Consider the following 15,640-nt stretch of genomic DNA (forward strand, 5'->3'; position numbering starts at 1 on the left):
ACTTAAATAAAATATTTCTTTTTACCGAAATAGAGAGTGTTTACAAATATTCTAAAATGATTATGGTCTACTTTTAAATCACCTTCCAGTATTTTTTGTTCAAACTTGACAGTTTACACATGTTACAATACTTTAACTAGTGTTAAAAAACAGTTTTCCACAATCTACGCCACTGTCGTAATAATCGTTTCAGCACGTTTTTTTTTTTTGTTATTTTTCGTTCTAGAAGACCTGTTTGGGACTAGGTCTCAAAGAGCTCTTGATCAGGTCTTGAACAAGTCTTAATTAGGTCTTAATTAGGTCAAATATCTAAGTGGACCAAAGTGTCTTACTTTCTGCTGACAATACAGGATCGGGAATTAACATAGAGCTAGAAAAACTATATGCCGACGCCAAGATAATAAAAGAAATAAAGTCCAAACGTCTCCAGTGGACAGGACACATCGAAAGATATTCTGAACAGTAAGAATTGTATAAAAAAAGTTCCAAGTGGACGAAGACCACTCCGGTAATAATTTAATAGTAGCAGGAAAAATTAAAGCTACGGGCGTCGATAAAAAGTCAGAATGAAATGGAGAGATGCATCGGCTAAAACCCACAAAGAGTTGTAAGGTCACGGAGTAAGTTAGGGTAATATAAAATTCTACCGATTTATCGACTAATACTGTAATAATATATTTTTTCCGTCGAACATGCGTTTATGATTATTTTTAACACCCTCAAAATCATTGATTAAGGACCCCTATTAATGAATGATTTTCTATTAATGAACGATTTTATTATAGGCAACACAACATACATTGCTTGTATAATAATTTAACCACATTTAACGCTCTGTGATTGGCAGTGATCTGTGGTGTAGGCAACCAAACATATAGGTACCTATTTATATTCCCACTAAAAAATTATTTAAAATGACATAGCCGCTGTAAGTACTGTCTGTCATTGTATGTCATTATTTATCAATAAGTAAATAAAAATTTAAACTAAGATATTTGTATTTCTGAAAAGTTCGGTCGACGGAAAGGTTTTGTAACGAACTCGTGACTTAAAATGGCGATTAACAATCTCGAACATTAACGCACTCGCTTCGCTCACGCGTTAAAATATCTTAATTGTTAATCGCCCTTATTAATACACTTGTTGGTTAAATAACTATTATACATTTAGATATTATTAAAAAAATATAAATAATTTTGAGCATGATTTTTATACTTATAGAATAATAAATTTATTAATGGCTCATTAAGTAGTAGATAATTAAGCCAATTATTTATTACAGAACCCTTCTTAAATTAATCTCGTTTAGTTTTTTTCTTTGTGTGTCTAACCACCATTAGACAAAACGCATGCTATACATCATGTAACATTTTTTTGACGAATTTACCTTTATTTTTTAGGGTCCTAATGTATAACATTCCAGTAGTAACAGTCCTATTCAGTTTAGCTTGGGTTGTGGGCATGGTGATTTATGCTGTGTATGAGAGTTGTGATCCTCTGTCTTACGGTTACATCAAAAACTTGGATGAAATCCTTCCATTTTACGTCGGAGATCGATTCAGCTTTTTTCCAGGATTATTAGGATTATTTATGGCAACTCTTTTCAACGGAGCACTTAGGTTCGTAACTAATCAATTTTTATATCTAAGAAATAAATCTGTTTTGCAATATTAATCTTAGAAATGTTTTGGACCTTGTGTTTTGGTACGCTTTCGATTTTTAATAATTCACGGTGATGAAACAATATTATTAGTTGAATTTAAAAAAATGTTAACCTATGTAAATAATTGTGTTTTAAATTAATTCACTTACATTTACTTACCATAATAAAAAAACAAAATATTAATAGAATGCACCCTTTAGATTTTAGAGTATATTTCACTCCATATGAGCACGTGAAAAGTGTCGAAGAACCGATTATTATTTCTCTTTTTTTTCAACAGATACTCAACACTTTACCTTAAACATTTTTTACACATAAATACTATTCAATAAGTGTACTTGTTCGGTTTAAATCAAGATATGTCACGAAAATCAAACAATTTCACTTTTATTAAGTTTAAAGTGGCAACGTCTCAAAATTCTGTAAGTTTAATGAAAAACTTCTTCAAAGATATGAAGATAGGTTGTACTAAATTTTAAAATTGTACTAATCCAAGATCATTAGAATCTTATAGCGCGTTATTTCTGCATATGATACCGATTCATACACAGAGCGTTTGGCGAATTGTGCTCATGCGCCATATATATTTGGCTTTTCTATTCATCAAAGCGATAGAACGGTTTTGCTGAAATGTAAACTTTGCAATTTTTTCGAACAGCCCAAAAGGACTTTATTTATTCGAATTTCGTTTGTGGCCACTAGTATAGGTGGCACCTTTTACAACTACCACTACTAGTAGGAAATAGGCAGAGACATTCGCTGACCATTCCGTGTTTAAATTTGTGTCTACCTAAGTATCTGATGAGGCAAGATTATGCAGAAATTATGCATTATAAGACATTAATGATAGCGATTTATACACGAAGTGTTTGACGAGTTGCGCTTTAACAACTAAGAAATAATTACACCAAACAAGAAATACGGGAATATCTGAAGAACAGCATGTTTACGTTAGAGGCAGTTTGTGATATTGACATAGAAATAAATCACCTAGAAAATATTGAAAAAGAAAAATTAAACTAATACCTGCGTCCAAAAATAACAAGAAATAAAAACATGGATATACGACAGTATATTACATTTCATGGGCAGAAGAAGAAAATGTAAACAAAAAGATTACGTTGCATGTCAGAGAGAGCTACAAAAATTTTTCAGAGAAGCTAAAAATGGAATTTTGGAAAAAAATCCAAAAAGTTTTACTTGTTCGAAACCAAAATTTAGACTCTCACTTAAATCTGTGCCTTCTAGGGTTTACAAAGAAAACAGATGACGAATAAACCGACATGTGGAATTTAAAATTGTATGCCACATCACATTAATTCATCTAAGTAAGAACCTTTCATAAACTGGCTTCAAATAGTCAAAATATAAGTAAATAAGAATAGAAAAAATAGTTAAGATTTGAGTTTAAATATGGATTATGCATCCCTAAGGTTATGAGGTCTAGTGGTGCATAACGCCAATATGGCGTTATGCATCACTTTAAAAAGACCAAGTGTCTTTCTTCTCATTCTGGATTTTAAATTTTGCATAACTAAACCAAGCGACTAATTTTGTGTATTAGTTTTGCATCAGTAGACCAAGCGCCTCTTGCGAGCGTTTTAATGATTGTAAATCGAATATTTGGCATACATAAGTACATAAACGTTGTTGACAATAACTTGTTGAGGCGTTTAGGTTAAGAAGTAGTGTCAGTTATTGCTTAAATTTTTCTATAAAATTGCAACGATCAACCAGAAGTGGAAACCTTTTGTTTTGATTTAGAAAAAACTCTTCCCCTTCCGAGAAATCCAACAATTATCGTATATTATAAGCGTAAATTATGTATTTACAACTTTGGTATCCATAGCGATAAGGATAACAAAGGTCATTGTTATGTTTGGTTAGAAGGTGAGGCTGGTCGGGGAGCCCAGGAAGTAGGCAGTTGTCTTAAGAAACACATTGAAGAAAATGTTACTTCTTCAAAATATGTAATTTTGTGGTCAGACTCTTGTCTGACATGAAAAAGTTTTGATTCTGAACGATTTTGGAAACTCATCCTACCATTGAAAAAATTACATTACGCTATCTCTTTCCTGGTCATAGTTTGTTACCCAATGATAGTGATTTTGAAGATATTGAAAATGCCCTAAAATTTCAACAACGTTTATATACCGTTGATGATTACCTAAACGTGAAACGGAAGAAATCCCGTAAAAAAAAACCCACTATTTTAGTATTTCACAGAATGAAAAAAGAAGAATTTGTTGCAACAAAGAAGTTGAAAACTATGATTACAAACCATAAATCAGACATAGAAAACAGTAAAGTAAGCTGGCTTAAAACAAGACAAATCGAAATAAGAAAGGATAAATCACTGAGTATTTTTATGAAAGCTGATTTTAACACTAGTGAAGTTAAAGTTTATCTTCACCTCTTTAAAAAGGACCTAAGACCTAAGGACAATCCCTAAGTAACCACTTGATTCCTCTTTGGCCCACAGGCAAGCCACTTTCTGTGCCTAAGCTTAACGACTTAAGATCTGTAATGCATCTAATACCAAATGATGCAAAACCTCTGTATCGCTCCCTTTTCAGTAACAATACAGTACAAGATGACATTGACGGATTTGATGGAGACTTAGACTTTGACATACGAGATGAGTAATGTTTATTTACTATTTTCATAATATTAAGAAAATTGTACCTACTGTTAACACTGAGTTCAAGTTTTTTTTTTATATTTTTGATTAATTTCTTAAGTAATATAAAATATTCAAAACAACGACTTTCATTGTCATACCCCAAAAGAAAAAATTACTTGTGGCCTACTAATCATTCACTAAAAGTGATAATTTAGTTACGCATCACTAGACCAAACGACTAAATTAATAAAGATGTGATGTTTATAACGTTACAGGGGATCAGCAGGAAAAAAGAAAAACAAGTCTGGAAATCACTACGTTTATAAATTTTAACACTTATATTAAATTTTGTGTTGTTTCTATAAGAGTTCTCTTCGGTAACTAAACGACATAGGCACGTTTAAAAGACGTTCTTGCCGATATTTTTCTAATTTTTGGAAGTTAGAACTTTCTAATACTGCATAAAAAATGTGTGAGTCCTTATCCACCTTTTCTTTAATTAAAATATTAATAATCACAAAGATTTTAGGCATACCCTAATATCAATTAAAGAATTACCTACCTGATTTCTCTGGATTTTCACTGGTTTTCTTTAATTACCCCAATATCGCCACAATTAAATTATACTTTTAAAATATTAAAATTAATAGTTTTAATTCGTAAATACTCGTTTCCCTATCACGTTGTAAAAGAAGCACTTCGCTTTGTATTGTTAACTCGTCGATGAATCAATTTATCTGTTAAGCAATATTTAATCTTTTTTTTTTCAATGCTAATGTTAAAGTGTTGCTATAACAACTGTTTTGAGTAGATAAAGTGTCACTTTAACCGCAAGGGTAGATAAAGTGACACTTTAACAGCAAGAGTAGATAAAATGTTTTAACTTTTTTATATTCAATAAAATTTACAAATTCAAACACATTAAGGATTAAAAACAACTGAAATTTTACAATTAACATTATTAGAAATATCTATTTTTGGAGCATCACAACTTGCACTCGTTTGTTTAAACTCACGATTCGAGGTACTAGATTGATTTTCTGGTCCGCCAAGTATACACTTGGATACAGCAATCTTATTGCTTATTGACTCTTCAATGTAAGATTCTGCAACAGATGACGATTTCCATCCACCTAAACGTTTAACTTTTACTAGATCAGCTCCAGAATTTGCGAACATAGTAGCTGAAGAACGACGGAAACAATGCCTTGTGTACATTTCTGAATTTGCAAGTTTCAAAAAATCTGCAATCTTCTTGGGGATATTATATATAGTGTTAATCCCCACCAGTTTAGTAGTGCACTTTTGCTGTCGGTAATTTACAAAAAACTTACTGTGAGGTACGTTTTTGTGGCGCAAGGCAATATACTTTCTGACAATTTCCAAGAAACTCAGTCCACTTTTCTTGTCAGTAATACAAAACGACCTTTCCTGCTTGGTTTTAGTATCAGATAATGAAACGATTATCACCGATTTTCTGTCGTCCACGTTAAACACTTCTAACTTGTACAATTCATCGGACCTAGTCGCTCCATGTACACCAAAAATAGCAATAACCTTCATCAACAAATAGACGTCATCAGGAGCTTCTTTCAGAAATTTAATAATGTCATCTGACTCCAGGATTTTGGAGTTTTTAGCTTTGTGTCCTCCACTCAGGTTTTTTAGTATGGTGGTTAACTTGCTGAATTTAGAAATGTCACAATTTTCATTCAACAACAACGTACGCTTCAGCATCGAATAATACGACCATAATGACGATGGCATCGCTTTCTTCGACTTTTCAGAAAAATGCCAGAAGTATTCAAGCCATTGATATTCTTAATGCTTTTCCACTTTTTAAAAGACTGGTATTCTTTCTCATACATCATCCTAGATTTTTGTGGCAACAATAAACTTTCTGCTTCCAACGCTGCATTTTCTACATCTGATGGCAGGTTTTCCTTTTCTTGTGTCAATTCTTTTCCGTCCATTTCGTATTTATTCACTTTGTACACAAAACGCAACAATATTCTCCGCAAAAACCAAAACGTAACATTTATTTGACATTTGTTGACAGAGTAATTCATATCCCTAGCAACGGAGCAACACAATTGCGATTTTTGTGCTAAAAATTACAATTTTCTTTGAAATTCTATACATAAAGCGATAGAAACAAAAAATTTCATCGGAGACAACAATTATATAATTTTATTTTCAACTCATTTACAAACGAAAGCGTTGCAACAGGAGATATTGCGTGTCGACTATCGACAATCGGATAAGTTCGTGCTGATTTGCGATACTTATTGACGTTTCGGCAACAATAATTAATGTATAAGTGTAGTTATAAAGTAGCGCAACAAGTTCCGAAGATAGGTATAATTAGTAATGTCAAGCTTCACTCCAATTATCTAGTATCGCATAAAGCACACTGTACTAAAATATTTTTAGGAACTCAATTTTAATTTAGCAAAGTTTTAATTGTCATTAGATTGTATCGTATTAAAGTTTGCAATTGTTCCGTTTCTAAATTAAAAATTTAAATGTCATTATAATATATTTCTAAGTGTTAAAATCAGAAAATCTATAATACTGCAGTAGATCAGAAAAATTAGCAAATAAATAGCCTTTATTGGGAAATTTCTTTTTAAAATATAATTATCTATAACTATAATACATAAATATTTAATTTACCTATCATTTATTTTAAATTGTTTAAACCAATTACTCGGTTAAATAAACAATACACAAATTAACCAAGTGTATTTTTATGATCTATGCCACTAGGTCCCCCAAGTTTAATAGTAACATTATTTTTTGTTGAATCAGAGATATTTCAACTTATATAAATTTGAATTTATGAATTCAGTTTTTGAAAAGGTAAAACCACTTCGCTTTTAATCCCTTTATCTTTGGAGCATTATGGACGGCTCATTTTTAACTCGTTAAGAAATTATCCCGAGATAATTCGTCTTGCACTTGTTGTACCTAAAATAACCAACCCGAGATATTTCGTTTTGATGTATTTAGTGGGAATTTAAGCGATTTATTTTATTCTTTTATTATATTTAGGTTTTCGGAATTTGAACAATGGACAGGTCGAACGGTCGAGGATTTGTTTTATACACTTGCTGACCGAGAAACAATATTTCATCGCTACGACGATAGTCAACGCTTAAAAACAACCATGGCACACAAAGAAGAAGTTGTTATAAGGTTGTATTGCGACAATAAAACAATATGCGACAATGTATTGCGACAATATTTTAGAAGGAATAGTTGTTACAAGTCCTGGCTGTGTAATATTATTGTTATAAGGTTGTATTGCGACAATAAAACGGTGGAAGGGGAAAGGAGGCTTGTAAATGACCTCATTGTGTAAACAACACGTGCTGTGTCTACGTAAAGACATTTTATGAAATTGAATCGTTATTTTATTCACTATGAAATATTTTTATTAATAAATATAAAAATTTTATTTTATGAATTCTAGCCAGGGTGGTGAAGATTCAGTTGATAGTTTTGAGTTAGATGTATCCGGGACATCAGAAAGTCACGGTGAAAGTGAAACGTTATCAAGTGACTCAGATTCCAATGAAGAGAATGACAGTGCAACCGGTTTACTTTAAGCAGTCCGGCAGTGGGTGAGAGTGGATGTAGACTGGTCAGGCCCTCTCAACTGAGGTTTCCTTTTACTGGTAAATCGGAGTGTCATTTCGATATACAGGATGTTGAAAATAAGGTCGAGTTTTTCAATATGTTCTTCGATGATAAACTAATGGACAAAATTGTTTAAGAAACAAATCAAGAATGAAGAAGAACCAAGAAATACAGACCATCATCAAATCTCGAAAGTTACAATACTGCGGACACATTATACGAAATGAATCCAAATATGCCCTCCTACAAACCATCTTGCAAGGAAAAATATTTTAAAGCGAGGTTTTAGGAAGATGAAGAACATTCTGGTTAAAGAAGCTTAGAACCTGGTTCAACAAAACAAATGCTCGATGCTGCAAATAAGATAAAGATTGTCATGATGATCGCCAACTTTCGTCACGGATAGGCACATCCGGAAGAAGAAGTTTTATCTCGGAGGGTCTAACAGTTTTATGGGGGGAGGGGGGCTATAAAGTGATGAGTTCGTACATGTCCATAACTTTTACATGTTTTAGCTTCCCTTCCACGTTCTAACACTAATCTTGATATGGAATGTTTTTTCAATTTTTAACACAGTTTACGTTCTAGTTTTTGATATATTAATCAGGAACAAAATTATGTAAACAGTAAATTATTCTTTTTTTGTATTTTTTAGTTTAAACGTTTCACTTGTAAACTCATTAGCCACGGTAGCATATGAGGATTTTCTTAAACCGTTCTCAGTTCTAAAAGGACTAAAAGAAGACTACGAGCTTTGGACAATTAAAGGTATTAGTGTAGTATGTGGACTTATAATAATGGGAATGAGCTTTGTAGTCAGCATGATTGATGGAGTTATAGAAGCGTCGATGTTGGTTACTTCTGTAACTTCTGGACCCTTATTAGGAGTATTTTTGCTGGCTATGTTAATACCTGTCGCTAATGGAAAGGTAAGGAATCACGTTTATTTAGATATATTATGACCTATAAATTTAATTTTATGTCATCTATTATTTAGGCCCTAAATTATAAGAAATATTAATTAAGTAATAACGACAACACAATGGCCAGGTTGTAATTATAGATAAGTTATTAATTTATATATTAATAATATACATCTATTCAAATAGTCATAGAATAAGAGACGCTGATCAGAAGAAAAAAATAGTAGAAAACCGAAGCTTCAAGTTAGGGAGAGATGTATCAATCAATCTGGCTGTTCATCTGAAACTTAAATGCGAATCGTTTACGTTGTTAAGTGAATTTTTAAAATTTGTAGGTACTAAAAAATAATATAATAATAGTCTCCCGTTTTATACCGCTGTCGCGGCTTTGGGAGTATAGCAGGGTAGTCTGCTATATCTAGGGCCTACGGTATACAAGGAAGGTAACATGGCCAGTGCTACGCTTCAACCGTCTATTATTACCCCTGGTTTTACCCAAGGTACTCATTTTTATTCAGGCTGAGTCGACCTGGGGCCTATAGACATTTTTAAAATGTCTAGATGTTCTTGCCGGTGGTAGGATTCGAACTCCGGACCACCGGCTTGCGAGCCAAGCATCCTACCGCTTGCGCTACGCAGGCCCCGGTACTAAAGTACTAAAAATATTTTTATTAAATTTATATTTTTGTATTTGTTCGAAACATAATTACGTGGCGCTTTTCTTCTTTTTTTTTTCTTAGTCTGCCAATACTTCCTCGTCCATTTGGTGACTTATCTCGTGCTATTCGTACTATCCTATCCTCTACCATTCTACTAATGTGTTCGTTCCACTACTGTTTCCATTTTGCCACTCATCCATTTATGTCTTCTATATTGTATGCTCTTCTTATGTTTTCGCTTCTCTCCCTATCCAACATACTTTTTCCTGATATTCGTCGGAGTATTTTCATCTCTGTTGTTTCTAGTAGTGGTCCCGTTTTAAATGTGTTAGGTCTTCTATCTGTCGTGTATATTAATATAGGTCTAATTGCTGCTTTAAAGATTCTTGTTTTGTGTCTTGTCTTAATCGTTTGTTCTTTCTGATTGTGTCATTAAGAGATCTCGCCGCTTTAGTTGCTTTTAAGATTTGTTGTCGTACTTCTTCTTCAACATCTCCGTAACTAGTTATATCCATTCTCAGATATCTAAACCTTGCTTCCTGCTTTATTATTTTCCCATCAATTTCGATTTTACATCGTAGTGGGTATTTAGATGTTATCATACATTTGGTTTTTTCTGCTGATATTATCATATTGTATTTCTTAGCTGTTGTATTGCAGATGTGTGTTAATCTTTTTAATGCGGCGTCATCTGCATAACATAATATTTGGATTTCTTTGTTCCCCATTCTGTAACCATGACCTTTACGTACTGCTTGTATAATTTGGTCAAATATTACATCAAAGAGAAGTGGGTTTAATGAGTCATCCTGTTTGACTCCGCTTTGTACTCATATACACTGTGTTAGTTTTCCATTTATCTTTGCCTGTATTCGATTATGGAAGTAGATGTTTTCGATGGATTGTATAATATTAATTGGTATATTTCTCCTGAGAGTATAGAAGAACTACAAACTTTACTAGATGCAATAAATAGTGAATGCATTCAAATGGGACAACACAGGATATCAACACAGATAAGACCAAATTTATGATAGTATCAAGGAGTCCAATAAACAATGAACAGCTAACTCCTGGTAGACAGCAAATATAGAGAGTGACAAAATATAAATATCTGGGAGCTTACATCAACACAGAATTAGATCCAGACCAAGAGATCAGGGTACGAATAGAAATGGCAAGGGCAGCGTTCTTAAAATTCAAGCAATTGTTCTGTGACAAAAATCTGAATACTGCGCTGAGACTGAGGTTTGTTGAATGTTACGTCTGGTCGCAACTATTGTACGGGGTAGAAACATGGACACTAAAAGCGCAAAAAGTTAAGAAGATTGAAGCCTTTGAACTTTGGATATACCGGGGAATGTTGAGAATTCCATGGACTGCCAGGGTCACCAATGAGGAAGTGTTGAGAAGGATGGGTCGAGACAAAAAATTGTTGAGAACAATAAAATTACGCAAGACTGCATACCTTGGACACATACTGAGAAATAATAAATATAGTCTTCTGCGGGTCATCATGCAGGGTAGAGTCGATGGCAAAAAGGGAATAGGTAGAAAGAGGAAGACATGGCTGCAAAATATTCGAGACTGGACAAACATGACTGTAGACGAATTATTCCACGTTGCAAAAGACAGAGAAGCTTTTAAAAATGTGGTCGCCAACCTCCGTTAATGGGGACGGCATAGGAAGAAGAAGATATTTCTCTTATACAGTAAGTAGTCTAAGATGATCGAAGATGCGATCGAAAACCTTGGTTAGGTCTATAAAACATAAACATAGATATTGTTGGAGAACAATAATCTCCAACCAAATAATTCTATTTCAAAACAAATAAAAATATTTCCGCCGCATCGGTTACCTAAATAAATTCCTTGTCCGCATTGACTTATTTCTTAGAATGTTAATCTCCGCCCATATTGACCTTAAACCGGTAGATCCTTCAAAATGCATAGCCAAGTATTTCGGAGGGGCTAGGGGAAGCCAGTGAATTAGCAATCGTCGTAGGGCTTAGACCTACTTTTCAAGTTTCGGAGAGTTTTTCTCCACGTTCGCAATCGCAAGTTACGCAATATATCGGGAACCCGTAATGTGAAGTGTTATGGTGTTTTCGTTCGTAAACTGTAATTTTCTAATTAGGTTCCTTACGATTAGTTATTCACTCACAGTTTATAAGTTTCTATTTCTTGTCCTTTTTCAATTACAGTTCTAGCTAAACAAGTTATTGTTTTATTTCACTCTATCAATCTATTCAACAGGCCAGACTAAATCACATTTAAAAGTCCCTTTAAGTTTCTATTACTGAGCATTCGAAGGCTAGCGGAACAATTGGACTTACAGCAAGTACAAACCGCTGAAAGAGACACTGTAAGCATACAAGACTCTCCCTGAAGGGTTGTTGAAAACCGGCATCCCTCCAGATATGCTGGTTTATTGTACTCCATGGACGTTTCTGTGATTTGTCTTAGTACAAATACGGCATCTACGCAGGATCTTCCGGATCTAAATCTTTGTTGTGCATCTGACAAAGTTGTTAGTTTATTGATTTTGTTGGTTAGGACTTTTGTGGTAAGCTTAAGTCCGGTGTTCAGTAGATTTATACCTCTATAATTTTTGGGGTCTTCTTTATCTCCTTTCTTGAACATTGGTATCATTATGCTGTTTCTCCACGCGTCTGGTACCTTGCAGTGCAATATTAGTTTTTGTATAAGTTTTGTCATCTCAATAGTTATACTTTCTCCTCCGTGTTTTAGAAGCTCGTTGGTTATTCCGTTTGGTCCTGGTGACTTTTTATTTTTGAGTGAATTTATGGCTATCTCTACTTCCTGAAAACTGATTTCTATTTGGTATCTGAGTTCAGGTACGTTATTGTGTTGATTATTATTATCCTTTTCTTTAAACAGTTCCGTCAGGTATCTGTCTTTGTTGTTTGCTGGTATGTTATTGTATTCCTTTGATTGTGCCATTTCTTTCCGTTGGTTTCTTATAAATCTCCATATTTGTTTTTGTGTACCGTAGAAGTCGCTTTTCATCCTTTTTGTAAACTGTTCCCAGTGTTCATTTTTTGTTTTTCTTACCAACTACTTTGTTTCATTTCGTATTCTTTTGTAGGTATCTTGGAATGCTGGAGTATGTGATGTTTTGTGCTTTGTGTAGACCTCTCGTTTGTCTTTAAATTTTACTTTTATTTCTTTTCTGAAATATGGTGTATTGTTGTTGTTTCTTTTGTTGTCTCTTGCTGCTTCTTCTGCTTAATGTTGTTTTTAATTTTCTTCCAGCTCGCGTTTATATCTTCAATGTTGTCTATTTGTTTCAGCAGTATCCTCTGTGCTAGCCTTCTGTGGTACATTTCTCTGGTAGAGTCGTTCCACAGTTATTCTACACTGAATTTTTTCTCGGTGATTTCCTGTAGAAAATGTTTTGGTATTATTTTCACTTTTATTTTTGCTAGTACTAGTTTGTATTTGCTGAGTTCGGATATCTAGAATCTGCTTTGAGTAGATTTTTCTATTAGTGACTATAAAATTAATCACATATTTGTGCCCCTGGAGTTTTCAAATTTATATTTATACTGGAGCTTATGGTCGAACAATGTATTATTAATTCTAAGTTCGTTTAAAGCATAGAGATTAGCCATGAGTTCTCCATTTGTGTTAACATGGTCTTCATTAAATCTTTGTTTTACTCCTGGAACTATTTCATTTCTGATTCGTGCATTAAAGTCGCCCATAAGAATTAAGAGTTCTTTATGAGGTTTATTTTTTATTACATATATATATATATATATATATATATATATATATATATATATATATATATATATATATATATATATATAGTATGTCTAGTAATAAAAAGTATTATTTAAATTTCAGGGTGCAGCTTTTGGTATAATCCTTGGTCATTTAGTAACATTTTGGATTGCTATCGGAGCATTTATTCTCAAAAAACCTCCAACACCTTATTTACCGTTGAACACATATGGCTGTAATGAAACGTTCTTTAGCGACTACATCAAACGACCAAGTGATGTTAGTTTTAACGTGACCACATTTAACGTAATGAAAAATAGCTACACGGAGCCTATTCAGCAAGATGTTAGTAATATGAAGTAAGTACTAAATTCCAGTGTTTTCTTAAAATAAGTAATACATAAGTAAAGAAGTCTACTTTATCATCATCAATGATACTAATATCCAAGTTAAGTTTCGACTTTCCTAAGCTTATTAATCCATTCGATCATGTTTCTTGCAGTTTATTTCAATTGACATCTTCCGGATATTTTTATCTATATTTGACTTACATATCAACCTCGGCCTTCTTTTTATTTTCCCTAGTTTTTATATGAGGACTCGTCTCTCGAATATGAATAGTCTGTTTTATTTGAGTTACAAACTATCCAACACTCTTACAACCGTACATTAGAACTACTGAAGGTATTAAGGTTGTGAATATCATAATCTTGCTAGACAATCTTCTTCTTCGTCTTTTGTATAAATAGGCTCCTAAGTCTTCTTTTCCATTGCATTGTTTAAATTATTATACCATCTCTTCCTTGGGTTTTCAACATTTCTTAGACCATTTGGTGATTTGTTTGGTGCTATCCTTCTTCTTATCTTCTGCCATGATTCTTTGTGTCCGTTCTTTAGGAACTTTTAAAGGACTTTACTACTACTACAATTTTTATTTAGAGGAAAAGATAAAGGATTTTTTATTTTAAAAGGATGAACATGTGAGTCCCCGTTTAGGATATTTCGATTATCTTCAGGTTAGCTATAAATGTGTTGCGGTAAAACAGAACATCTCGAAAAATACACTCTGGTAGTGGTGTGTGGTAGAGTCTTTTGGTGGCTGTTAAGATGCATTCGCTACTTGTATCAGAGGTGAACGGCTTGTCTGGATAACATTTTCTTTCCAGTGTAGTGTTTGTGTTTTGAGCAAGATGTAGCAAAGACCGAGTCTCTAGTTACTATTGTTCCTGCAAGCCGTTTTTACGTCTACATCCAACTTCAGAACTGGCGTATTGCACTAAAATTTTGTTATTGGATGTTTGCGTTAACGGGCAGGTCAGCTTTCGAGAGACGGTTTGCCAGAGGTAGCCCAGTCTGAGTGTGTTTGTAATAGAATGACAGTGATTAACACTACCATTTCGATGTAACTTTAGCTCCGTCAGTCGTTTAGACATCCTCTGACGACTCCAAAATTTGTTCCGGGGTAAGAAAAAAGGTAGCTTCAAGGATGTGGACTTTACTCACATAACTAGATTTATATACCTATATTTAGTAAATATTTTTGTTATGTTATAAAATATGTCAATTTATGTGGCTTATTTTAGTTTATTTTTGTAGGGACCCTCTATATCTGCTATATTCAGTAACTTATATGTACTATACCTGTATTGGATGTTTGGTAACAGTGTTATTTGGAAGCCTAGTATCATATATCACAAAGAGTAAACTCGACAAGTGCGACGAAGATTTGATTCATCCCATGATTTGGAAAATAAAAAACTTTTGTAGCAGAAGCGAAAGTTTTGAATTACCAGAAATTAAGGAAAAAGAAACATCTGTGAATTAAAACATGTAAATGAAGAATAAACGAGACTGGTATCTAGTATAATTTTATATATTTGTAACAAATAAGTATTAATTTTGTACGTATTCAAATATATTTTTTATTGTTTTACTTTATTTTATTTTTTTATTTAAATTTACCCAACTTTAACACGGCGCGTTAATCAAAAATGTCGAGAACTTAAGAAAAGAAATACAAAAAGTGGAAAGAGATAAGATCCTGCCAAATTGTGGTCTGCATTAAAAACCATCGTTAAATAAATTGAAGATAATCTAAAAAACTCAAACCAACAGGCATAAAAACTATGGATGACTAATGAGGTATTAGAAATAATGAATTTAAGAAAACACCACAAAATAGAGAACAAAATAATTTACATAAAAAATATTAAATAAAAAAATTCACAAATAAGAAGACAGATAGTGAAGGCAAAGGAGAAGAGTGGCTTACAGAAACATGTGGAGCAAAACGATTTTCAGCAAAAACACGATGATAATCTTCTTTATAAAAAAATAAAGAAAATAACTGAAAATATAAATAATAGATGGTGTGGTATAC

The 15,640-nt window shown here is 33.0% G+C and overlaps 1 protein-coding gene across 3 annotated transcripts in view; it reads left to right on the forward strand.

The window, feature by feature from the left end:
• The window catches only part of LOC140443984 (sodium-coupled monocarboxylate transporter 1-like), an 82,991-nt gene extending 67,793 nt beyond the window's left edge, over positions 1–15,198 (forward strand). For all 3 annotated transcript variants that reach the window (XM_072535533.1, XM_072535532.1, XM_072535534.1), the window contains exons 6-9: positions 1,401–1,619; positions 8,584–8,857; positions 13,384–13,619; positions 14,857–15,198. In XM_072535533.1, coding sequence (XP_072391634.1) covers positions 1,401–1,619; positions 8,584–8,857; positions 13,384–13,619; positions 14,857–15,085 — 958 coding nt within the window. In that variant the 3' untranslated portion in view covers positions 15,086–15,198. The remainder of the gene's footprint in view (positions 1–1,400; positions 1,620–8,583; positions 8,858–13,383; positions 13,620–14,856) is intronic.
• The last annotated feature ends 442 nt before the right edge of the window (positions 15,199–15,640 follow it).

This window comes from Diabrotica undecimpunctata, chromosome 6 (assembly GCF_040954645.1).
Source record: "Diabrotica undecimpunctata isolate CICGRU chromosome 6, icDiaUnde3, whole genome shotgun sequence".
Taxonomy (NCBI): Eukaryota; Metazoa; Arthropoda; class Insecta; order Coleoptera; family Chrysomelidae; genus Diabrotica; species Diabrotica undecimpunctata.